Source organism: Phyllopteryx taeniolatus, chromosome 9 (assembly GCF_024500385.1).
Source record: "Phyllopteryx taeniolatus isolate TA_2022b chromosome 9, UOR_Ptae_1.2, whole genome shotgun sequence".
NCBI lineage: Eukaryota > Metazoa > Chordata > Actinopteri > Syngnathiformes > Syngnathidae > Phyllopteryx > Phyllopteryx taeniolatus.
This window is the reverse complement of record NC_084510.1, coordinates 7,792,092-7,819,484: the sequence shown is the minus strand read 5'-3', so window position 1 is coordinate 7,819,484 and position 27,393 is coordinate 7,792,092. Positions and strand designations below refer to the sequence as shown.

The window sequence follows — 27,393 nt, the reverse complement described above, 5'->3', positions numbered from 1 at the left end:
ATTCTGAGTTGGATGAGACTGCCAACAAGTGATTGCTTGACTATGTATAATAATATTAAACTTTTGTCTGGATTGCTATAAATAGTAAAATTCCCCACCAGGAGCTGGCTTTCATGATGCCGGTCGGCAGGGTTACTGTAGCCTGAGCCAGGAGACATGAGCAGGTCGCTGGGAAGCAGTGGCAATGCTTTATGTTCTGGTTTAATCTGGGATTAGCTCAGGGTCAGGTTTATCTCTCCTCAGCCTGAGTGGAATCAGGAAACAGGGATTGCCTGGGGTAGAGTGGCATTACAGGATAGCCTGCCCAGAATCACAGTGAATATGTGTTTGACAGTGCTGAAGGTACACTGATTGACAAAATGTGTCCCTCTTAATGAACACAAGGTTGTATCCTCTCAGCCCTTCTAACGATTCCAAACCCGTGTTCCAGCTGGGCAGAGATTCACATGCTTTTTGGACGATAATTACTGCACCCAATAACCCATTAATCACTGGTATATTGTGTCTGTCTAGCCACGTTTGTGCATACTTTCTGGTTTCCTGACTAGTTTGCATGGTTAATTCATTTTAATACAGATACGACAGTAAAACATACATCTGTATCAAAGAATGTTGTGTCCCAGAAAGAAACATCTTATTGGAAGTCATCAGAGAAATTGCAAGAAGACAAGAAGACTGAATATTAAGCCTTGCATGAATGAGCAATATTACCTTTACGCCTTATCGTGGCATGTCTCAGCATCATGTCACAAAATAATCATCACATTCTGGACACACTCAAGGGAGGTACACACTTCACATCCCCGTCTGGTGTCTCGGAACCAGACATATATATGCGTTTAGAACAGCTTTGCTGTAATGAAGATGGAACCCCCTCTCTCCCACTGTGGAATGTTGTAATAATGAATGTCTTGAAATCAGTCACTGTGGGAATGGTGCAACTTTAAATTTAACATGGAACCCCAAAATAAATCAGTAGATTTCAAACATACTACATGCTATTAAAAATGTCCAAAAATATCTGTTTTATATGAACCAGCAGCCACACCGAGAAAGACATTACTAACATCCATCCATCCATCCATTTTCTGAGCCGCTTCTCCTCATTAGGGTCGTGGCCGTGCTGGAGCCTATCCCAGCTATCATCAGGCATTTTTGTTATATTTAAATTGTATAAAATTTAAATTAACACACACACACACACTCACACAGCTAGCTACCAATTGTTAGCAAACTTACCTGCAAAATTGAAGAATAAGGTAAGGCAAAATTTGAAACGCCTTTTGCGTTTACTCTGAGGAGTTCCGCAGTGCTTGCATTGCCGGACAATTCTTTGTACCGTAATTTCTCGTGTATAATGCACAGCCATATCTAATACACACCCCCAAAGTTGACCTCCAAATTCTGTATAACCCTTCTACCTATGTATAATGCATTTTTACAATTCATTATTTTGCTTCTACCCATATGATCAAAACATGAAATATCTGCATTTTGTTAGTTTTTTTAAGAATAATTCTGAAGTTAAGCACTTTATTTGAACACAATACTTTTTTTAATTTACTTGCTCTTATTTTGTAATTCACAACCCTACTTTTATTTAGTAAATTAGAAAACACACAGTTATGCTCATGTTTGATTACCCCGGCAGAATTTGTAAGATGGGTATAATACTTTAAAGACAACATGAAGGACCAGGCAAACTACATTTAATTTTATTTTAATGGGATTCAAATTAAATGGTCAAGCATTTCAGGAAAGCGTTATCATTAAACAAAACATAACCATGAAGAAATTAATGATGGTTGTTGTTCAGTTATCAGTCATATTTAAAAAAAAAAAAATAGTTCACAAATTCTGCCAGGGTATGTAAATTTATGAGCACAACTGTACATATATGCAGTCATACATACCCTTGTGATATTGGAATGAAAGTGTAGGCTACACTTTTTTATAACCACTGGGTGGCGGTGGCATATTAGAATGAAAGTGTACACCTTTCTCATAACCTCTAGGTGGCTGTGCCATTTTGGAATGAAAGTGTACAGCTTTTTCATAACCACTAGATGGCGGCATACATTTATAAAATGTGAAAGTTGTTTCCATTACCTATGTAATATACCTATATATACCTATGTATAATGCGCACTATTGATGTATGACAATTTTTTGGGGGGAAAATTGTACATTGTACATTGTACAATTACGGTACTTCATTCACCGTAACTTTCAGACATTCACGTAGATAGCGAGTAAACTTTCATGAGCTTGACTCTGTACAATGCACATCAACACCAAATGTGGGAGTGCTGCTTACGCGCATTGAAAGACGCCAAGCGTTGGAATGCTGCTACTGGAGACAACTGCGCAACTCATACCTACTCAGACAACAAACGAGCAAAACCGCTGTATTCAGCTTTAACCCTATACTTATCCTGCTCATCTAACAATAGATATATTTAAAATTATTTTCGTTTTATTTATTTAATGTTGACCACTGGTGTGGCGGCGCCATAGTGCCCTTGATTGACCAGTCACCATAAAACTTCTCATTAACAAAATACAGTACAAGAGTTCAAGTTTAGGTTTTGAATCTTTCTTGTCTTGTCCGTTTTCAGTCAGAATATTAGTTAAAAGAACACTTCTTTGAAAGAAGTAGGTATTTTAGGTAACAAACCTGTGGGGGACATGAAATGTCTTAATGAGACAGTCACTGCCTCAGGTGCATCCTGAGAAGTTAGTGGAAGATTTACAAGTAGACAGACACAGGATACAGAAGCCTTTGGATGTGACACCCACTGCCATGCCCTATAGATAGGAATTCCTTATTTGTTGAACCAGTATGGGGTCACAATGTGGGAGTCCAGTTGTTCCAGCCCCTTCCTGAGAATGACAGGAAAGCGGGACAGATTGTGACAGCAGCCATTGTGGCTCATGGTCCAGGTTTCTTCCTCCTACTTTGCTCCTGGTGCTCTCTCACCCTATTAGTTACCACCACAGCAAAGATCCTCCTTTTCTTAGGGTGAGCACAGTGAATAAGTAGTTTTAATAGGAATGTCTGGTTAAAAGAGTAAATTATAATTTATTATTGTAATGGATGATCATCAAGTCATATGTGGTGCAGACAGGTGCTGATGAAAACAGAATCCTTTCTTTCAGGGGATTGGATTTTCAAAATTAGCCAATGGTGGTATTCTGACATTATCATTTTCTTTTAAACAATAACAAAAAAAAATAAATACTTGATCAAAATATTCTGGTTTTCGAATCTCAGCTGAAACTTATCTGTGTGGAGTTTGCATGTTCTCTCTGTGCTAGCGTCGGTTTACTCAGGTTTTCTTCCACCTTCGAAAATAAAAAAACTAATCAGATTAATTGAAGATTTTAAAATTCCGCATAGAATTGAATGTGAGTGTGAATGTTTCTGTGTCCTGATTGGAAAACAGTCCAGGATATACGCCACAGGCAGCAGGGATGGTCCCCAGCTCACCTGAGACACTAAACAGGGTAAAGCCATAGAAAATGAATGAATGAATGGCATGTGTTTGCTGAGAAAGGAAATAATTAATTAATTGTAATTATTCAATTTCTCAAAACCTTTAGGTTCTCTAAGGGCTTGTTAGAATCTACTGTATAACGGTCAGGTGTTTATACACTTTTTCTTCTAATCATCCTACAGTGGCTCAGCCTGTTGTTATCTCTAAGCAAGTAGGTTGTAATCAGAATGAAAAGGTTAGTCCTGCCACACTGGCACGCCATTCCACACCAAAACAAAGTAAACCTTTTGTTCACTCAGTTTTTAAACAGTGGTAGACAGTTGAGTTTGCATGTGCCTCAGATTCCCAGACCTTCGGAACAGGAAGCGGGATTAGATGACAAATCCTAAATTTCAAAGAATATGTCAGCACAGTCTCTACATTTTGCCTCATCACTTTCTTTCTCTATTCAAAGAGCAGTCATCTAAAATAAATGTGATTAGTCTTCTACAAACAGTTCTGTGTTTCTGGCTTTTACTGTCTCTCTGGAGCATTCAACCAAAGGAAGTCCAAACTGGGCAGAATCACCCATAGGGTCACAGCATTAACCCCTTGTATATACAGCACTGTTCAACAACCACTGCGGGCCGCCTGTACTGAGGTCACAAAGCAGCAAAGAGCAAAAGCCACTAATTCCAACATGCACTTTGATGGCATAAGCCTGCTGTTCCTAAATCATGGTTGTTTTTAAAGGAATTCTAAGACTAAAAGCTCTTATCCTGTTTCTGAGGCAGAACAAGATAATTGGTTCTTGAAAGAAGTGACTAATCAATCTAGAGGGAGGAGTTGTCCCCACCTGACCAGAAGCATTTAATAGCTCTTTTAGGCTGGATTTGCACTGCAGGTCCAAGTCCCTAATTCTGATTGAATGTGTATATCAGACAGTGTAAATTCAGCCCTACTGTTTCTGCTTCAATTAATGTAAAAACAATCATTAAACTATATGTCTTGGTATATGACAATACTCCATAACCACATTGTCTTAAGATGGTAACTACTTTCAAATACAACATGAACATGCGTAGCGTGAAATGCGTGAAGCGTGTATCTTCAGCTTTTTCAGTAATTTGTTTGAGCATTATCAGTTTTCAGACAGTAAATTGGATTTGGAGACAACCCTCTATACCTATGTAAGGTGGTCCAAGCGAGATAATAGATAAGAGGAGATGGGGGGGGGGAGGGGGGATAATCGGGGGCATGTCGGGTCAGTGAGTTTGCCAAGCTGATTTAGCCATCCCAGTTTGTCACTGTTAATCTCTGTGCAACCAACAAACAGGCTGATAGAATCAACCTGATAACTGCAGGAGATGTAAGAATAAGACCGAGTGAGTAAGAAAGTGATTAGATGTGAACTGTATTTGTTTGTGTGTGTGCTCATCAGGGCAATGGGATGCATTCTTGGGCCTCATGCCTGTTTTCCACACATGTACAAATAATATGCATAGCATGCCGTTTCACACACACACACACACACACACACACACACACACACACACACACACACACACACACACACACACGTCGCTTACAAACAAGTGTGACATACAATGGCTTGGACATTTGGCAGTCAGTGGCATTATACTGTTTAACATTGTGATAAGTAATGTAATGGATAAAAATGTGTGTAATACAGTAATTCCATACACATGCAAATGTATACTGGCACTATATGGAGAGATTGGCTGCTAATCGAGAGGAATACATTCACCCATTGATTGCTCCTGATAGGCAGATTAGCACTTAACATAGCAGCCAGTTAGTATAAATTGGCGTTCAATATATGTTTAGTTTTTTTTTAAAGCAGCATTAAAGTTCTACTGCATATAAATACAGCCCATTTACCATCTGATTTACCCAGGTGGAAGATACAGCATGAGTAGGCAATATAGTATATGCACGACAGCTCATTCTTCAAGCCCCATTAAGAACTTTTTATACCCCACCATGAATGAGCACATAATGTCTTTCCCAATCCAGCCAATATGCTTTCTAAATCAGGAGAGGTTTCTCCAATTCCCTGCCAAACAGCATTTCCTATATAATAGTGAGAGCTCTGTGAACATGACATTGCTGCCATCCCAAATCACACCTAATCTCAAAGCTAAGTGAGCAACATCATGGATTTTACTTTTGCCACGGCTTCATTTACCTATAAGACCAGCTTGTATGTCTTTTATATGTTTATAATCAGGGAACGTTATTTGGGAGACCCTGTATTTCAACAAGTTCAATGGAAACATGCCTGTCAAAATATATTGAGAGTACAACTCAGTTACTGGTATGTGTAGTAACTTTTTAGGGTGGAACTCAACTTCAACAGTTGGTTTGGAGGAAGTCCAACTGCAGCATTGTATGCCTTCTTTACGACACAAATCAGATGGCAAAGAAAAACACACTCAAAATGGTCGTTTAATCATTCTGAAAACATTTTACTGGTGCACTGAGGTTGTTTTTAGCTTTGCTGGCAGCATTAGTTGGTTGCACACTAAAATCAGGCAAAGATGTTCCCAATTTGTCCTTTCAGAGGTGTTTGTTTTGTTCTATAGATGGACACACCAAGTCTCAATCCAACCGTCCGGTGCTAAATCAGAAGCTAAAGAGACAAAACAAGCCTTCTTTATCATTTGTCACCGCTTTGCCCTGCTGCTCTGCTTCCCACAGAAGTAATCAAAGAAACCTTGAATAGCAAGTTGAAATAGCAACTGTCAATCATTGATTACCAGGAGGCTTTATACATTCACTTAAGGGCTCCACTTTCAAGTTTGATCGATATCAGACAAAATGTAGTAAGAAAGTAACACATGAGTGGGTATTAAAGGAACATACTAAGCCTCAGGGAGGACACACCCTTGAAAACACATATGCAGGAGAATATGAGGAGAGATGCGTTTCAGCACACCATTGCAACCACCTAACCGCGTAATAATGTTTGTTAAATTGGTACTATAAAACAGTAAGTGTACATTTTGTGGGGTCCTTGCTTCAGTTCGTTAAGAAAATTATCTCCTTCTCATTTGCCCCATTTTGTGGAAATTCATGATGACAGAATAAGGAGCACTTGTGATCTTGGTATCTTCCTCAAGAAGGTGGCCACCCAGCTACTGTATCCTGCTACAACATAAATTGTTTCCAAATACAGTGGAACCATTGTTCATGAACTTAATCGATCTGAGACTCCGTAAATCTTGAATGAATGGAAATTGGATTAATGCACTTGCTTCATCCTCATTTTTATGTGGTTAAAAGAAAATACAGTACATTATATAAGTGAAATTACAGTACATTATATATGTATACATTACATTATATAAATAAGGTAAAACACATTTTAATATGAAGAAATTACCTGGTATGTTCACTAAAAAAATTACTGAGCAACATCTTAGCCTTCTCTAAATAGACTATATCGATAACTATTACGAACACGCTAACGCTATGACCAGTGAGCTGATTTTTAAATTTATCCACGCCAACAATAATTGTTCTACCTCTTCTATAATTTGAGGTATTTGCTTGATCAAAACAGTCACTCCTTGAGCCACATAGAGTGCCTTCAGCGCCTCTTTGTTTTTAACAATTGTACAGATACTTGACTTAGCCAACCCAAATTGAAGATCACAAACATTAACACCATTTAAGTTTAGCTATTATTTTTCTCTTTTTTCAACAGTTAGGGCAGTGATTCCCAACCAGTGTGCCGTGGCACATTAGTGTGCCGTGAGAGCTCTTCTGGTGTGCCGCGGGAAGTTATAAAATTTCACTTAATTGGTCAAAATATTATTTATTTACAACAAATTATTATTTTTTTAATCCATCCATGCCAGCGGCATATAAGGACAGACAGAACAAATACATGCTATTCTATTAGATGGCAGAAAGTGTATAATTGACTTGTGTATCCACTTTCTGTGACATTTTTGTTTGTTGGTGTGCCATGAGATTTTTCAAATGTAAAATATGTGCCTTGGCTCAATAAAGGTTGGGGATCACTGAGTTAGGCTTTATAAGACTATCAGTAACAGTTTTCAGTTTATTTGGAGCTCTACTGACGGCTCATTAGGGGTCATAATACTGCATGCATGTTGAAATGCTCACATTTTACAACAATAACCAATTAGCTGTAGTGACTGGATTTTGCTGTAAATTGTGATGTGTGTAAATTGTGTGTCCATATATATACTGTAGACCCTTTCCAAAAAATTTTAATATCATGGAAAAGTTTATTTATTTCCATAATTCCATTCAAAAAGTAAAACTTTTTTAGATTATAGATTCAGGGCCCACAATTTAAACAATTCCAAGTATTTATTTGTTTATTTTTACATAAGTTTGGTTTCCAGCTCATAAAACCCACAAAATCAGGAATTCAAAAAATTTGAATGCTGTGAGGAAATCACCATTTACTTCTCAGTTTTTGTTGAAGAAAAAAAAAAAAAGGAAGAAATTAGGGTCATATTAAATCAATCAAAATATCGTACTTTCCAAACGATATGTAAACCTTCAATACTTGGTTGGGAATCCCTTGTCTTAATCATTGCCTGGATGCGCCGTGGCATTGAGGCAATCAGCCTGTGGCATTGCCTTGGAGTTACAGTATGGAAGCTCAGATTTCCTTGATGCTTGCTGTGAGTTCTTCTTTGTTTTTGGGTCTGGTGCCCATCATTTTCCTCTTGATAATACCCCATCGATTCTCAATGGGATTTAGATTCGGCGAGTTGGCTGGCCATCAAGCATTGTGATGGCATGGGCATCAAACCAGGTTTTGGTGCTTCTGGCAGTATGGGCAGGTGCCAGGTCCTGCTGGAAGATGAAATCTGCATCTCCATACAGAGCCTCAGCAGAAGGAATCATGAAGTCCTCTAAAACATTCTGGTAGACTGTTGCAGTGACCTTGGATTTAAGAAAGTCTACCAACACCTGCACTGGACATCGCATCCCAAATCATGACTGACTGTGGATATTTCACACTGGACCTCACGCAGCTTGGGTTCTGTTCTTCACCCGTCTTTCTACAAACCACTTGGACCTTGATTCCCGAATGAAAGGCACACTTTACTTTCATTGGAAAAGAGGACCTTGGACCACTGGCCAACAGTCCAATTCTTCTTCTCCTTGGCCCAGTTGACACGCTTCCTACATTGACTCATTCGCTCAGAAGTGGCTTAACCCAAGGAACCCGACAGTCGTAGCCCATCTCCCGGATGCGTCTGAATGTGGTGGTTTTTGAAGCTGTGACTCCCGCCTCATTCCACTCTTTCTTGATCTCTGCTAGATTCTTGAATCTTCTCTGTTTGATAATCCGCTGAAACTCACGGTCATCTCTTTTGCTGGTGCATCTTCTCCTGCCACATTTTGTCCTTCCACTAGAATTTTCATTGATATGCTTGGACACAGCACTCTGTGAACAGCCAGCCTCCTTAACTATTAATGTTTGTGGCTTAACCATCCTATGGAGGGTATCATTGATGGTCTTCTGGGCAGTTGTCATGTCTGCAGTCTTCCCCATATTGAACCCAAATGAGACAATTAAACCAAACTAAAGCAATTTAATGACACCTGGGGAAACCTGTGCAGGTACTTTGAGTTTAGTCGACGATTAATGTGTGACACTCCGTTTAAAACATTTATGGCCTGTAAAATTTGGGCTGATTTCGTCACAGTATTCAAATTTTTTGAATTCCTGATTTCGTGGGTTTTATGAGCTAGGAGCCAAAATTATGTAAAAATGAACAAATATATACAACCCCAATTCCAATGAAGTTAGGACATTGTGTTGAACATAAATAAAAACAGAATACAATGATTTGCAAATTATGTTCAACCTATATTTAATTGAATACAGTACAAAGACAAGATATTTAATGTTCAAACTGATGAACTTTATTGTTTTTAGCAAATAATCATTAACTTAGAAAACCAACATTGAATGCCTGTGACCTTTGATCGCTCAGTCGGCACTGCATCAAAAATCGACATCAATGTGTAAAGGATATCGCCACATGTTCTCAGGAACACTTCAGAAAACCAATGTCGGTAATGTCAGCCGAACTGTATTTACTGACATTGGTTTTCTAAAGTGTTCCTGAGCCCATGTGGTGATATCCTTTACACATTGATGTCGATTTTTGATGCAGTGAGCGATCAAAGGTCACAGGCATTCAATGTTGGTTTTCGGCCTTGCCACTTACATGCAGTGATTTCTCCAGATTCTCTGACCCTATTGATGATATTATGGACCGTAGATGATGAAATACCTAAATTCCTTGCAATTGTACGTTGAGGAACATTGTCCTTAAACTGTGCGACTATTTTCTCACGCACTTGTTCACAAAGAACGCTGCCAACACTTCATCCTCGACAGCACAGGGACCTACGCGAGGATCCTGCTCGTGGACTTTAGTTCTGCGTTCAGCACCATCATACCCGGACTACTCTTCTACAAGCTTCTCCAGCTCAGCGTCTTGCCTGCCATCTGCCAGTGGATTTACAACTTCCTGATGGCCAGGGCACAACAGGTGAGGCTGGGTGACACCACCTCATCCACACGCACCATCAGCACCGGGGTCTCCCAAGGATGCGTCTTCTCTCCACTACTCTTTTCTCTACATGAACAGCTGCCACCTCACCGCACCCATACGTCAAACTCCTGTAGTTTGCGGACGACACCACAGTCATCGGCCTCATCAAAGACTGTGACGAGTCTGTGTATCGACAGGAAGTGGAGCTGCTGGAGCTTTGGTGCGGCCGACACAACCTGGAGCTGAACACGCTCAAGACTGTAGAGATGCTTCAAGAAGCATCCTTCGCCACAGCTTCGCTCATCCTTCGCCACAGCTGCCCCTCACGCTGTCCAACTGCCCTGTGTCAATCGTCGATACCTTCAAGTTCCTGGGAACTACAGTCTCTCAGGACCTGAAGTGAGAGACCAACATCAACTCCATCCTAAAAAAGGCCCAGCAGATGATATACTTCCTGCGGCTTTTGAAGAAGCATGGCCTGCCACAGGAGCTGTTGAGGCAGTTCTGCACAGCAGTCATTAAATGACTCCTGTGTTCATCCATTACGGTGTGGCTTGGTGCTGCTACAAAAAAGGACAAACTCCGACTGCAACGGACAGTCAGAACTGCCAAAAAAAATCATTGGTACCCCCTTAATTCTGGCACGCTGCCAGAATTAAGACAAGAGCATGCAAAATCCTCTTGCACCCTCCACATCCTGGTCACCACCTCTTCCAGGTCGTTGCCTCAGGTAGGCACTATCGAACAATGCAAACCAAACCAGCAGACATTCAAACAGCTTCTTCACTCTTGCCATCAACGACTTTAACAGTTAAATGAGTATCTTAATTAGAAATACAGTTTGTGAAAAATCGAATTTATTAGTGTGTGACTTATTTTTGTGGAGCTATGTTGAGAATTAATGACGTTATACTGTTTTACTCTAATTTGAAGGTGTTTTTTGACCAGATTTTCTATAGTCAATATCACACAAAACCTTTTTTTCCCACACAAAAAGCTCAATTTCTCCGAAACCTACAATCTGATTTTCAAAATTCCAACCAGACTGCATTTTGACAGATTGTCATTTTTTGGGAAATCCTGTCACGATGAATGATTGAAATTATCATAAAAAGCTGCCATTTGAACACAGGTGTGTAGGCTTCGGCTGTGTTCATACTGTCAATTCAGATTTTTTTGCCCAGTGTGACATGAATTAGATTTTTTTCATGTCAATGTGAACAGTACAATTCGGATTGTTTTTATATCCGATCCAGGCTTCTTTCATATGTGGATATAAATAGGATATGTTTCTGATACGAGGGCAGCATGGACACACAAGTCACACTAATCCGACCAATATCTCATCAAAAGGCGACAAACGTCACAATTGTTCAACAAAACAGACACGCCACAAAAGCAACGGCGGACAAAGGAGCACAAAACAGCGAGTGGCGAAAAGATGATGCTTCAAAGGGATAAATATAAGAAAAAGAAGGCTCCGGTTGCACAAAATCCTTGAAATTGCCACAAATGCGTCATGACGATACCTACGCGAGGGGCCATATTTACTTCCATAAACACGGTGCCTCGTGTTTGTGCGCATGCACAAGGTGATGTTCTGTTTTTCCCATCTCATTCCATGCACAGTAAAAGTCGCATTTGTTTTTGTAATGTAAACGATTACATAAAAAGGCTGACAGATTTAACAAAAACTACAAGTAGGCATCATGCCCTGAAGTGTGAACATAGCGTTTTTATTTCCACTGTATAACCCAACATTCAGTGAAGTAAAATACACAAACCCGAAAAAAAACTTGTCGCTTTCTCTGGTATTTTAAAACGTTTTATGTGAAGTGGTCAACACTGTCATCATTCTTAGATAGCAGATCGGAGATGGAATTTAACAATAATCCAGAAACAATCCTTTTCTACTTGGACAGCCTTGCCGTAAATCAGTAGGAAGAGATTGCTGGTAGACGTTGCTGTCTGACTATTAGTATTCAGAGGCCCAAAGCTGTGCACTCCCCATAATGACTGATGTGAGCTCTTCAGTCCCATTCAACCTTATCTCAGCAAATGGGGCAGGATCATAGTCAGTCACAAGGTGCAATAGCAAAAAGAGACTCAATGCAATCTTTTTTTTCCTTCTTCTTCTTTTCTTTCTTTCTTTCTAAATGCAAATCTGACATTGGAGCTGCTGCTTTCCAGGATCATAAATTCTTGTCCACCTTACTTGATAAGTCAACGCCTTGTTAAGAACCATCCTTTTATCATCACAGTGAAAAACTTCACAAATCCATAACTCTTTTCTGTGCCTGATAGCCTTATTTTGACCCCAAGCAATTGATGTTTACAACGAGACTCCCCTATTCAAACAAATGAAAGGCCGGCCGTATTATATTATAACTTGAGGCTGGCACAGAAGGGACCAAGTGAGGGAGGGTTGAAATGAAGCAAGCTTTAATAAATTTAGGTCTATCCAATGATCCTACATTATTACACATATTTTCTCCAAAATAAAATATAAAATGGAAGTGAAGGATAAGCCTCATCTAACCTTTCTGTTTAAAGCACAGTAAAAACTCGAAATTCAAACGCCTCTGACATCAGACAATTCAGTTCCACCAGAATCTCTGGGAAAAGTCTTAGATGCTTATTGTTTTGAGGTAATTTTTTATGATCGTTAAGAAATTTAAAAAATGTGATAACAATTATCTAGAATTATGTCATAAATGAGAAAATATGTTATCCATCCATCCATTTTCTGAGCCGCTTCTCCTCACTAGGGTCCCGGGCGTGCTGGAGCCTATCCCAGCTATCATCGGGCAGGAGGCGGGGTACACCCTGAACTGGTTGCCAGCCAATCGCAGGGCACATACAAACAAACAACCATCCGCACTCACATTCACACCTACGGGCAATTTAGAGTCTCCAATTAATGCATGTTTTTGGCATGTGGGAGGAAACCGGAGTGCCCGGAGAAAACCCACACAGGCACGGGGAGAACATGCAAACTCCACACAGGCGGGGATAGGGATTGAACCCCGCACCTCAGAACTGTGAGGCTGACGCTCTAACCAGTCGGCCACCATGCCGCTAGAAAATATGTTAATAAAGCAAAAATATATTCTTTCAATACTTGTATGTGCATACCTAAACCAAAAGTAAGGGTGGGGCAATATGGTCCAAAATTGATATATCACAGTACAGGAAGTCCTCGAGTTACGACACACTCGACCTACGACGTTTCGACTTTACGACGCCCGTGCCTCGTCCGCCATTTTGTCCCAGCACCATAGTGTTTCCGCTTACCTAGTGGATAGTGCTTGTCTGTGTTTGTGCGCCGGGAGTATCTTTGCCTTTTTCGCCCTCCTTTTTTCACACTCTCAGCAGTAATGGTAAGTACAGCATCTTATTTTTTTTATTTTAATGTATTTTAGTTTCTTTATACGAAGTGTTAACCTTTCCGTCTACAGTCATCTGACCGTGGTCGGGAGACGCAGGTGTTAACTCCCTTCTCTCGTTGCACAGCTGAGCTGGGTGGCGGCAACAATAAAGGCACGAAGCACCGATTTGTTGCTTTAATGGCTTTATTAGCTCCTCTGCACATTCAACGTCAACGGGTCCTCCGCTAATTGCGACTCTTCCCCGGTCGCCGTCACTACACTTGCTACTGTACACACTCGCACTGGCGTGCACTGCTTCCTTCTTCACAGTCCCGCCGAACGACGCCTGCGCAGTCCCGTCACTCACACATCGACGCACACGCCCACACACATTGAGCTTGCTGTCACAATCATGTGGGACAATACCCGTAACAGAAGTATTTCGCCGTAAATTTCGACTTTAACGGTGAAATCCGACTTACGCAGAAATTCGTGTTACGTCGCCAGCGTAGGAACGGAACTCGTTCGTAAATCGAGGACTTCCTGTATCAAGTGAATCCCTTCACTGTAACGGTATAAATATAGCAATATAAACTCAAGTGTAAAAATTACTATGGAAGTATTTCTGAATGGGAAATATAGTCCCTTGATCAAGCTAAATTGATTAAAAAATATAAAAAACAAAGATAGAGTGTAATTTTGAGAACATTTATTGTGCAGGTCTCTCAACTCAAATTTAAAACGCAGCACTCTATGGTGCAAGATAGTGCAAACGAACACAAGTAACAATACAAATATTATATATATTTAATATACTAATATGCTTTTGACCTGAGAGGCTCCTTGTCCTGGCTGACCTACGCGGTAATGTACTGATTAATTTCCTATTTTCAAAAGTGCTGCTAATACCTACCTGCCGTAACGTGGTTCTAGCCCAATCTTTGTTGAGTGTACTGTTGGCTACTACCTAAGCACGTATTAGTGTTTCGCTACGCTACATTTAATATTAGCTTAGCTGTTGGCATGGCTTCTTGATCTTCTCCTGTTCTCTCTCCTTGGGTTGTATGTTGCATGCTTAGTTACTCCTCATCCTCCTTTAGTTTGCTACTTGTCAGAAATGTAGCTTATTCACCGCCATGTAGGCGAGGATTAGTGACGTAGAGGAGAAAACCTCCAATGTGGAAGAACAGTGTTTCGCCTCACCAGGTTGCCTGCAGCGTCTCGTAGGAAGTTATCTTCGAGCCCATCATTCCCCCGGTTGTTACTGAGCAGCGTGAAGGAAGGGAGAATGGATGACTCCTCGACGTGGACACACCGTTTTTTTAACCAGCTCGTAGAGTCCAAATCTCTACCATAGTCCAAATTTATATCATCTACCGCAGATACTGCACACCCATACCAGAGGTAATTCAGAAATATTAATTTATGACCGCAAAAGCAATGCCATCTGTGCCCCACAGACATCTAGCTCTTCCCATCAACATTGTTCTTCCTCATTAGCCAAGAGGAAAACTGCTTGTCTAATCTCAGTTGAGCCTGAGGTGACAACCATACAGGGTAACAGACATAGACAGTTTGACAGCTGAGGAAATGTACTGAGGTATGACAAAATCAAAATTTTAATGACCAACCAGTCTCTCCACACTTGACTTTCAATTCAAAACTGAAAGACACAACTGTCAGACTTGACATTTGACTGACAGGCTGAATATCCTATGCTGTGACCTCTGCATGAGCGATTCCAGCAGGGGCTAATGAGCTACAGGCCTGAAAGGTTTTTTTCAAAGGATTTCTGTCACCAACAATAGGCCACATATCTTTTCTTCTTAAAAATGAAATATGAGAAAAAAGGCAAGAATTTAATTTTGATGGGAAGGCTATACCTACTGACTTACCTGGTTGGAAGATATATTTAAAATCTGGTTTGAGTTACAGTGGCAAAATAGTGAGATAAGCAACCTCCTCTACATAGGAAAAAGCGTATTCCAAACAAAACCTCAACTTATAATTGTGTGTTATCATTTGCTTTTATTGAATGATTTTTCTTTTACAACCAAAGATCTAGGCAAGACAAGACACTGATGCTACATTTCTGAAATAACACACTTTAGCTTCACGTGATGGGGTATTTAAATCTTAATTTGGGAGACTGTGTCTTTAAAAATTAAAAGTTAATAAGATTTGAATCCAAGCATACAACTTGTGTGTGCATGTTTGCTGGTGACTCTATTCACACGGCCCCTTGGAACCTGGAGCCAATATACAGCAGTAAACAAAAGTGCTCTCCCAGCAATTGCATGTTTCTCTAAAACATTTTAATTGATAGAAAGTGAGACAAGTCAAAACAGAGATCGTGGTAAACCAGCTAGATTATCTTGACAATGTTGAGTAACCAACATAGATTTATTGCTTGTGTCTTTTACCACAAATTGATCAGCCCAAAAGAAAATATTTGAGGTCTTCAAATGCACGCAACCATCGTCCAAGCCAAAAAGCCCACTCTTTAAATAAGAGTTAAATAATTATCCCCACACGTGAACATCTCCGTAATATGCAGGTATTTTAGGGTCTGTGTAATATTTTTTCAAGTCATTAATGAAATGGAAAAGCTAACCACTTGATTTTTTTGGTCTCAACAGGATAATATTTTAAGAACTTAGTACTGACTACTATTACACATTACAGTGAACCACCAAAACAAAAATAGAAAAATATTAGCACATATTTAACAGGAATGGAAACACCCGCCGAGTAAAAAAAAAAAAAAAGTATTATGCAGGTTAAGATTAGTTGATGAAGATTTAATGAAGGGCAAAAATCAGATACATTCTAGGGGTGGGTAAAACTATCGATTCAGCATTGCATTGCAATTTTTCTTTTCGCAATTCAGTATCAATTAGACTTTAGACCGATCTGATTGGCTTGATCGGTATCGGGCGATAATTAGCATTTTATGCTGATCGGCTTTAATGTCATTATTTGTCGATCCAATCAATGATGTCATTGGTCGGCTCCGCAAAAGACGTTTATTCTGCGTCACCGTCATTTACGATCACTGGGATTTGTCAAATCAAACGCGACCGGATACACTCGAAAACTATTTGAAAGAGGACAAAAGCAGATGCATTCAAAATGGGCTTCAAGTTATAAATTCAAAACTACAGGAGCTCAGATTGTCTCTCTTTACGGGGGGTTCGGGGGCCCTTCGTGGTGGGCTTTTCAGGGGCTCGGGTGCGCTTTGCAGGAGCTTGGTTCCCATTGGCTCCCACATAATTCGAACCCTGATCCACAGTCAAGACAGCTCTATTCAGTCAGACTTGCCCTCTGATGAAGTGAATTTCCTCATCACCTCAAGAGGCCATTGCCAAGCTGCCAGTTCATGTTGCTAAGAGAGATCAAGGACGTGTTAAAATAAAAGCAATGAGGAGGCAGGTTAGCCCCTGGAGTGAAAGGCTTGTCGCTGCGTCCTGCTGCCCACTGTTATTTTAGAACATGTCAGAACTCAATCCTCTTCCTGCTCTCTTAACTACATAAAAAAGATGTTAACTTTATCTTGATAGAATAGCTATGATTACATGCGTCAAATATTAATGGACCACCATGTGGACTGTACAACTATGCTGGTTTCATTTTCCTTGCTGTACAAGTACATTCACATTCGCCTCCAGAATAAATATCTGACCATTTAACCATCCCAGAAATAAAAATGCATTCAGATGCATATACAAATGGCAACAACAAATCAATCTATTGACACAAATGGCAACAACAAATCAATCTATTGACACAAAGTGGTCAAATATAATACTTTGATATTTCTATACAGCACAGCAATCAGTCTGAACATGCCTTTGAGATTGTCCACAAACACATGACTGAGCTTCACGGTGGGCATGTAGCCTCAACAGACTTACTGAAGAGTTAAATCCATTGCACATTTTATCCCCAAAATGCGTCATTAGAAGTGTCACATCTCACCTAACCATTATTTATCTCTCAGAGATAATTAATTCCAATCAATTACCTTTTTCAATGTCTCTTCCATGAAAAACAGCAAGAGCCCTTTATTCACTCCTGCTCATTTGCCTGTCTTCCTTTACTAGGTTTCAGCATCTTTTTTTTTTTTCTTCTTGATGGGGTGTCTGCATTGAAAAAAAGCCATTGCTCACCACAGAGTCCAGGCATGTTACAGAGGTGGGCGCTGAAATCTTTCTCTGGTCGCACACTGTGATGGGATTGGGTGGGAACTGCCTTAATTGCGGGTGTTAAAATGACACTTGTCACAGTTGAGCTCTGTCTGACAGACAATCAAACAGAGGAGTAACATTGTCAGTCATTACGCCTAAAGTAGGATTAGGACGTTTATTGTAGCAGTGAATGGGACAGTGGAAAAAAAACAATCATTACAAGCATATGACTGTCTAATTAACAGTAGATGAGCCTGGTGCATAGTGCTCAATAATGAAATATGGTCACACAACTACCAACTAAAGATGATAAGAAATGTGTGTATGTCAGGAGAAATGTATTCCCAGGTAAAGACCCATCGACTGCACTGTAACTCACTGACTCCTTGGTGAGCACTCTTGCTTGGAGATAAGAAAAAAAAAAGTAATGTATATTGAAAAGGTATGATGAGAGAGGGAGTGAAACTTGATCCAAACTGTTAGCATAGGGGAGAGACTTTGGATTGTCTCCTAGAATAGGTGAAAATAAGTAGAAGTCAGGGTGAAATCCTAGCCAGTACCCTGCCTTCCTTCTTTCTCTGTGCACATTTCTCTGTCTCTGGCCCCCTCGGTCAGAGCAGTTCATCTTGGACTCGAGGCCGTTTGTCTTTCAGAGTTGAAATGCAAAGTAGGCTATTTGGAAACTCTGGGAAACACCACAGGGCTTCCCTGGGGGGGATACTAAATATGGCCACTGATAGCCACATGGTAAACTGGCAATAAAGTATTCATTGCCTTTCCATTGAATGGCTGAGCAGAAAAACAGGCAATTGGGAAGTCAAACATGGACTTCGTAGTACCACCTTCTAATGCAGAGATTTACAAAACAATGAGTGTTGTCAGAGCCATAGAGCTTATGCATCTTGCGCAAACAAGTAGGGAAATGAGACAATCAAAAGGTGCGACGAAACAAAATGCGCAACATTAGGGTATTACCAAATAGTTTTACAGACACACCCCTAATACTCCTAATCCTCTGTCATTTTATTTAACAACACATCACCCACTTTCTGTTCAGCACAGTTCCAGAACCGGTTGGTATATTTAAAATGTTACTAGTATCATTTCCCCCACAATTTAAAGACCTCATTTTTAAACTCTATTCTAACCTGCTGTCCCCTCTTTACAGCTTCACTGTGTGCTCTTTGAACGTGGACTGGGGAATCTATAAGATTCACAGAGGCAATCCAGTGGGAGGCTGTGTGCCACATTCACTGACACAAAAAAAGCCTGATGCCAATTTGATGGCCACCCCCAGGTCTCCCAGAGCATGAATGAACTTCTATGAATAAGACCCAAACCTACACAAACACCCTTGCAGCTTTAGGTCCTTCATAGGGGAGAAGTGTGTGGGTTAGGCCAAACAACAACAACAAGGGGAATTGCATGCCAGAGTTCCCCTGTTTCACTTCATCACCAATCACGAGGAGGCACCGCCACAGGAGAGTCAAAAAGGATGGGTCATTGACAAAAACAGCCTTCCAGGGGGTCACCGCTGGCTCCGGCCAAGTCTCAATGGATGTTTACTAAAATCCATGCCGTCGGGGTCCCTTCCCGGTGGGACATGCCCAGAACACCACACATTACAATTAACACCTACTCCAAAAACTGGCAGTAGGAAGGAATAGAGAAATCTCCAAATCAGCATTTCAAAACAACACGGCCACAAAGACATCAAAGTGCATGCATTGTATTACACCCAAGGGCTCTTATGGGCTTAACCCTTCAGTGTCATTCAAACAGCCTCATTTCCTCTCATAAGAGAGAATACGACCTCCTCACAATCGCCATCATGACCAGATGAGAAAGATGAACCTGCTGAAATGATTAGGCAGGAAGAGGAATTCATGATGCAGTGTTGAATTTAGCTTTATTTGAAGTTTTTCTAACATTTTTCGATCACTGGGATTTCTAACATTGAATAAAGTTGCTGAATAAATTAGCTGAATAAATAATGTAGTAACTGAGTCTTTTGCTTTTGAATGTCCTAAGATGGTAGTTCTCTATGGCATTTCTTCTCAGTTATTGTCATCATATCTCAGATGAAATTCCCTTTAAATGTTTCATCCATCCATCCATTTTCTGTACCGCTTATCCTCACTAGGGTCGCGGGCGTGCTGGAGCCTATCCCAGCGATCTTCGGGCGAGAGGCGGGATACACCCTGAACTGGTCGCCAGCCAATTGCAGGCCACATACAAACAACCATTCGCACTCACATTCACACCTACGGGTAATTTAGAGTCTTCAATCAACCTACCGTGCATGTTTTTGGGATGTGGGAGGAAACCGGAGTGCCCGGAGAAAAACCACGCAGGCATGGGAGAACATGTAAGCTCCACACAGGCGGGGTGGGATTTTAACTCCGGTCCTCAGAACTGTGAGGCAGATGTGCTAACCAGTCTTCCACCGTGCCGCCTAAATGTTTTGTATATATAATTATTTATTCAGGGATAAAAATTAAAAACACCATTCTACTATGTAGCAATGAAAAACCCTCGATCCTGAAATGCCTGTGTGCAGAAAATTAAAATTACAACACAAGTAATGTGTCACTCTATGCCGTAACAACCTGTTTTACATGAATATGACGCTACACACAACTCTTAGCAAAGCAAAGCAACTTTATTTTTATAGCGCATTTCATACACAAGGTAACTCAATGTGCGTTACATGATTAAAAGCATTTAAAAACAAAGGAAAAAAACAGCTTATAAACATCTTTTAACACTTCATTTTATAGTTTTGCATAAAATAAACTATTTTTCAAGAGTGTTCGAATGGTGCCAATTCGTACATTGTTGTAAACCGAAAACATTTGGGTTTGACATCAAACGATTAATATCAGACAAGACATTAAAAGTTTTATTTCCTGGGAGATCTGGATCTGACACCCAACTGAGAATAAGGCATTATTTGAAATGAAACCCTTTTTTTATTCATTTAAAAAAATAAATTGTGACATTGACATAAAATAGATTGCAGTTATCTTTTGATGTCAAACCCTCCGTCAACAGCAAAAATAAAGGAATTGGCCTCACTGTTCCAAAACCTTTAGTGTATATACAGTATTTGTTGCATGCGTGTATATTAATTGTGTATGTTATAAAAGGAGACACATTCATTAATATTTTTCAATCCCCCTATTTTTCAAAGCAAGAAGTCCCATCAGTGAGCCAACAAAAGAGAGTGCTGCATGTTGTAACTGTAACTCAAATTCCCTAATGACAGAAAGAGTGTGATAAATTATATTAAGGCTGTAAATCAGAGTGGGGGCATGACCTTGACCTGCCCGGTTAGGCTGGCATCCTTCCAATTGACCTTTTTGACCATCTATCCATTTTCATTCGCTTATCCGAAGTCGGGTCGGGGTGGCAGTAGTTTTAGCAGGGAAACTCAGACTTCCCTCTTGCCAGAGACTTCATCCTGCTCTTCCGGGCAGACACCAAGGCGTTCCCAGGCCAGCCGGAAGACATAGTCTCTCCAGCGTGTCGTGGGTCATCCCCGGGGTCTCCGCCCGGTGGGACATGCCTAGAACACCTCACCTGGGAGGCATACAGGAGGAATTCTAATTAGATGCCTGAGCCACCTCATCTGGCTCCTCTCAATATGGAGTAGCAGCGGCTCTACTTTGAGCCTCTCCCGGATGACCGAGCTTTCGGTCACGACCCAGAGCTCGTGACCATAGTTGAGGGTAGGAACGTAGATCGACCGCTAAATTGAGAGCTTCGCTCCTTCTTCACAACAGACCGATACAAAGTCTGCATCGCTGCAGACGCTGCACCGATCCGCCTGTCAATCTCCCGTTCCATTCTTCCCTCACTCGTGAACAAGAGCCCAAGACCTGGAGAGGTCTTTTCTGACTGAGGACCATGGTCTCAGATTTGGAGGTGCAAATTTTCAACCCAACCGCTTCACATTCGGCCGCGAACCCCTCCAGTGAGAGTTGGAGATCACAGCTTGATGAAGCCAACAGAACCATATCATCTGCAAGAAGCAGAAATGGAATACTGAGGCCACCAGACCGGACACACTCTACGCCTCAGCTGCGCCTAAAAATTCTGTCCATAAACGTTATGAAAATAATTGTTTAAAAAGGGCAGCCTTGGGGGTGTCAAACCCTCACCGGAAGCAAATCTGACTTACTGCCGGGAATGCGGACCAAACTATGACACTGGTCGGAAAGGGACCGAACAGGCCGTATAAGGGAGGTACCCCATACTCCCGAAGTACCCCCCACAGGACTCCCCGAGGGACACGGTCGAACGCCTTCTCCAAGTCCACAAAACACATGTAGACTGGTTGGGCGAACTCTCATGCACCCTGGAGGACCCTACCGAGGGTGTAGAGCTGGTCCACTGTTTCATGGCCAGGACGAAAATCACACTGCTCCTCCTGAATCTGAGATTCAACTTCCTGACTTCCTCTCCAGCACCCCTGAGTAGACCTTACCAGGGAGGCTGAGGAGTGTGATCCCCCTTTAGTTGGAACACACCCTCCGGTCCCCCTTCTTAAAAAAGGGATCACCTCTCCAGTCTGCCAATCCAGAGGCACTGTCTCTGATGTCCATGTGATGTTGTAGAGGCGTGTCAACCAGGACAGCCCCACAACATCCAGAGCCTTTAGGTACTCTAGGAGCTTTTTAACCACCTCAGTGACCTCAACCCCAGAGAGAGGAGAGCCCGCCTCAGAGATCCCAGAATCTGCTTCCTCATGGGAAGGTGTGTCGGTAGAAATGAGGAGGTCTCACAATGTCCCAAGTCGGGGTCAACAGCGCCCCATCCCCACTATACACAGTGTTGATGGTGCATTGCTTCAGCGACCACCAAGGCTGCATTCCGCTGGGCCAGCTGGTAACCATCAGCTGCCTCAGGAATCCCACAGGCCAAAAATGCCCGGTAGGACTCCTTTTTCAGCCTGACGGCATCCCTTACCGCTGGTGTCCACCAACAGGTTCGGGGGTTGCTACCACAACAGACACCGACCAGCTTACGGCCACAGCTCCGGTCAGCCGCCTCAGTGTTGGAGGCGCGGAACATGGTTTCACGGTCCACCTTCACCTCAATGTCTCCCGCCTCCTCTATAACGTGAGCAAATGTGTGTTGGCGGTAGCAGTTGAAACTCCTTCTGACAGGGGATTCTGCCAGATGTTCCCAGCAGACCCTCACAATATGTTTGGGCCTGCCACGTCGGACCGGCATCTTCTTCTACCATCGGAGCCAACTCACCACCAGGTGGTGATCAGTTGACAGCTCTCTCCCTCTCTTCAGCAGAGTGTCCAAGACATGCGGCCGCAAGTGACATGACATGACCACAAAGTCGATCATCGAACTGCGACCAAGGGTGTCCTGGTGTCAAGTGCACGTTCATTCCTCCCAATCATGCCCTTCCAGGTCTCACTGTCATTGCCCACGTGAGCATTAAAGGTCTATAAATACTGTCAATGGACCATGGCCAATGAAACTGCATGGTTTAAACTGGATCCACAAACCTGTCTGATCTACTGTATGTGGAGTATTATTCAACTTGTCACTTTAAAACATCACAAGAGAAACACCAGTGCTAAGAAGATGGTCTGTTCAGCCCAAACAGCAGCCCAGAGATGAAGCCAGTCTTATTTCCCAACATGCTTATCCAGTCTGCAATAATATCCTATTCGCACACAACTTTACAACTGACAAAAGGTTTGTAGTTCCATTGCATGTTTAGATCCTTTTGAGATGGTCTCTGAAGGGTTGAACAAACAAAGTTTTCTGCACATTTATGAAAATGTTCATAAAATTGGCAAAACTCCCAAGCGTAACAGAAATCATCTTTAGACCTTGCCCCGTCAGCTTTTTTTCATTTCAGCAAAGAACCCAGTTCTGTTTCACGTGGGTTTAACATATGGAATCATTTTATTTTATGAATGTCTGCAGATAAACATCCATGTTTTAAATATGTGCATAAAATAAGTTACAGGGAGAATGTGATTCATCTGATATTGTATTTTAAGTCTAGTGCGGAGGGGTTTGGGTGAGGCAGAAGATGCAACAAACACAAGACTGACAGACAACACTGGGTCCTCAGTCTTTTGCAGAGCAGGTGTCAGTTTCATGAAGGCTGACCACAGACAGAACACGTAATGCAACTCCGCATGTTGTACAGGTGTAACCCTCTGAAAAGAGGCCACAAAGTGCAGTGAAGACCAATTTCACCACATATTTAAATAAAGTAGTACTGCCATGGCAGGAATCCCAAACACTGTGATCCTGCCATTTTACTGTTCCAGTGTGAAATGGTAAAGAGCCTTAACTGCTTTAGGAAACTGAGAATTCCAAGCGGGTTTAGCCTGGACTGATGGTATTCTGTTACTTTCACTTTCGTCTGAACTAACTGGGGGACGTAATAGAACCGTGTTAACTGCTATCTTTGAATCACCTGCACACATGCAGTTGTCAGACGTTATAGAATCACTGATACTACTTCCTATTTATCAAACATAGGACCACCCAAGCAGCAATTGATTCACTTTGAACCTCACAGCCATATGGCATATTTACGGAGAACCTGATAACATGTACCTGTACCCTATAACAATCAAATATAATTAAGGTTGGGCATCGTTTGAATTTGAGCAATTCTAGTTCCTATTCCGGTTCCTTATTTGGATTCCAGTTCTGAACGATTCTCGATTCCGATTCTTTTTGGGGGTTTGGGTCAAAAAAGTTTGCATGGTTTAAATAAAAGGTGTCCAAATTATGAACATCCATTTTCTTAGCAGCCCGCAGCATAGACTAAAATGCACATTTGACTCAATGTTCTTTATAACCAGTATCAATATCAAACCTATGAACTAAAAGGAAATGTGTGTGGAACTAACTCAATTTACTTAATATATTTTAATTAATGTTTCAGCTAAAAGTTAAACATAGCATTGTTCAAATCGTTAGGGTCCTGTAGAACACTGCCATATATGATAAACAGTTAATGTTGAATACAAATCACATTTGTGGCACATTTAATTGTGATAATACATTTTTATGCAAAGTTACTGAGGATGATTATTAAACACATGATGTAAATCAATGTGAAATATACATGGAAAATAACTAACAGTTCTACCTGTATAGAGTTGCTGTTAGTCCATTGATGAAGTTGGTCTATCAGTCATCTCCCAAATAGGGGTCATGGTTAGAGGTTAGGTTAGGTTAGAGGTGCTCACAGACATGCAGCTATCCATCCATCCATTTTCTGAGCCGCTTCTCCTCACTAGGGTCGCGGGACATGCAGCTAGTCAATCTCCAATTACTCACCTGTCATCTTACCATCACTCTACCCGCAGACTGGATTTCAACATAACACAAACTCTACCTCAACAGAGCTTCTGTTGGTTTTCTCACTAGAGAACACCCACACACACAAGTAAAAAGGGACCAATAATCGAAGATTAAAAACAGCTCTCACATCACAGACTTACCAGTAAACACTCAATGCTTTTGGTTTTGCACTCAGCTTCTTGCCAGCTAGCAACACACAGTGGCCTTTACAGCTTGATCAGAGCAAAGTGAAAGCTGCACTGTACCAAGATGTGTTCATACTTAACTGACGTCATCACTTTGCCATCTGAATTCAATAGCTAATTATGGCGTGGTAAATGCTGTTTGTCTTATGTAGGGGGATAGATAACAGTGGAACACATTTTTACTTTGCTATAACCTGACTTGCTGTATAAACAGATAAAGGGTGAGGTCCGACCAACAATTGTAAATGCTTTTTTCACTGCTATGATGTCATAATTATTTAAACACTCTTACAAACCATAATGAGAGAGACCTGTCACACAAAAGCAACAAGCTACAGGAGTCATGATTTTGTGGGCTTCTACATGTGGTCTAACAGTGTTGTAATATCAGCGCTAGCGTAAAAGTGGTGCATGTTTGAATATTGGGGGAAATTAAGACTGCCGAGAAGAAAGAAACCTATTATTAGAGACAATCACCTTGAATTAAGTTGCATTTGTGTCACAGTGAGGCAATAATTACCCTGATAAACATTTAGCTCTGGAGCAACATCATATCGACTTATTCGAGAAGACAAGTGAGTTAACATCAGTTTAGCTGTGATCAAGGTAAAGATAATTGCTCATTGTATCACTAATGTGGAGTGAATAGAAAGTGGCCACTGGAATGTGTTGTATGAACAAACAGTAATAACCCCTTAAACATTTACTAGTTTAAGTGACGAATCGGTAGTAAAAAGACACTCCTAGAGATGAACTGACAGTGAACTGCTGACAACAACCCAGAGTGGATGCACTTCTAAACTTATTTTCAGCTCACATCTTCTTCGCCTGTTCCTGGTATCAAAGTTTAAATTACAGACCCCCCCACCCCACACTTCCAACCCCCCACCCCTCCACACCCATTTTTCATGGTTCGGCATTCTGCAATTCATGTATTCACAATTTCTTCTTTGTTTTTTGCAGAAAAACGTGCATATTCGCATTGCCTTAAATTTATGAGGCAAAATGGGACCATTTAGGGGCAGTATGGAGCTCTACTTTCACTTCATCTTGCACACAGAGCGAAAAAGGCGCCACCCAATTTCATCACATAGAAGTTGGAAAGCGCTGTGCAGACGCACTCTTAAAATACCGGTATTGAAAATATGAGGTATCACATAATTTTTTTCATGATGTATTGCAGTACATTTTTAGGACCAGTATACTGTGCAACCCTATCTGAATGCATGAGATTTAACTACAAAGGAGGGTTCTTACTAGGGTTGGGCATCATTTTAATTTGAGCGATTCCGGTGCCGATTCTGGTTCCTTATTTCGAGTCACATTCCAAACGATTCTTGATTCAGATTCTTTTAGGGGGTTGGGTCAAAAACGTTTGCATGGTTTAAATACAGAGTGTCCAAATTATGAACGTCCATTTTCTTCGCAGCCCGGCAGCATAGACTAAAATTAACATTTGACTCGGGATTCTTCATAACCAGTATCAATATCAAACCTATGACCTAAAAGGAAATGTGTGTGGAACTAACTCAATTTATTTAATATTTATTAATTAATGTTGCAGCGAAAAGTTAAACATAGCATTGTTCAAATCGTTATTTGGGACTCTTTTACCATGTCAAATGGCTTATATGTGCAAGTTTTAACTTGACTTCCTGTTTTAAGCATGTAGCCTTTTATTTTGAAGGGTATGCACCGGAACCCAGCATTTTGGCACAAAAAGTAACTTCATTTTGTATTTTTTTAAAATGTCCATCCATCCATTTTCTGAGCCGCTTCTCCTCACTAGGGTCGCGGGCGTGCTGGAGCCTAGCCCAGCTATCATCGGGCAGGAGGCGGGGTACACCCTGAACTGGTTGCCAGCCAATCGCAGGGCACATACAAACAAACAACCATTCGCACGCACAGTCACACCTACGGGCAATTTAGAGTCTCCAATTAATGCATGTTTTTGGGACGTGGGAGGAAACCGGAGTGCCCGGAGAAAACCCACGCAGGCACGGGGAGAACATGCAAACTCCACACAGGCGGGGCCGGGGATTGAACCCGGGTCCTCAGAACTGTGAGGCTGACGCTCTAACCAGTCGGCCACCGTGCCGCTTTTTTAAAAATGTATTTATTCTTATTTTTTTTTAATGGATGGAACCAAATGCTATAAAACGCTGATTCCTTTCCCGATTTTCACTGTTGAGGCACAAGGTTAGTATTTGTGCTACTGTGACACAACGTTTATGTGAATTTTG

At 41.3% G+C, this 27,393-nt stretch overlaps 1 protein-coding gene across 5 annotated transcripts in view; it reads right to left on the bottom strand.

The window, feature by feature from the left end:
• sema3fb (sema domain, immunoglobulin domain (Ig), short basic domain, secreted, (semaphorin) 3Fb) overlaps positions 1-27,393 on the bottom strand; it is an 85,533-nt gene that overhangs the window by 44,421 nt on the left and 13,719 nt on the right. Inside the window, exon 1 of one of the 5 annotated variants that reach the window (XM_061784460.1) lies at positions 2,678-2,705. The exons of the other annotated variants lie outside the window; for them this stretch is intronic. Coding sequence (XP_061640444.1) covers positions 2,678-2,690 — 13 coding nt within the window. The 5' untranslated portion in view covers positions 2,691-2,705. Of the gene's footprint in view, positions 1-2,677; positions 2,706-27,393 lie in introns of those variants that run through there. 5 annotated transcript variants of the gene reach the window in all.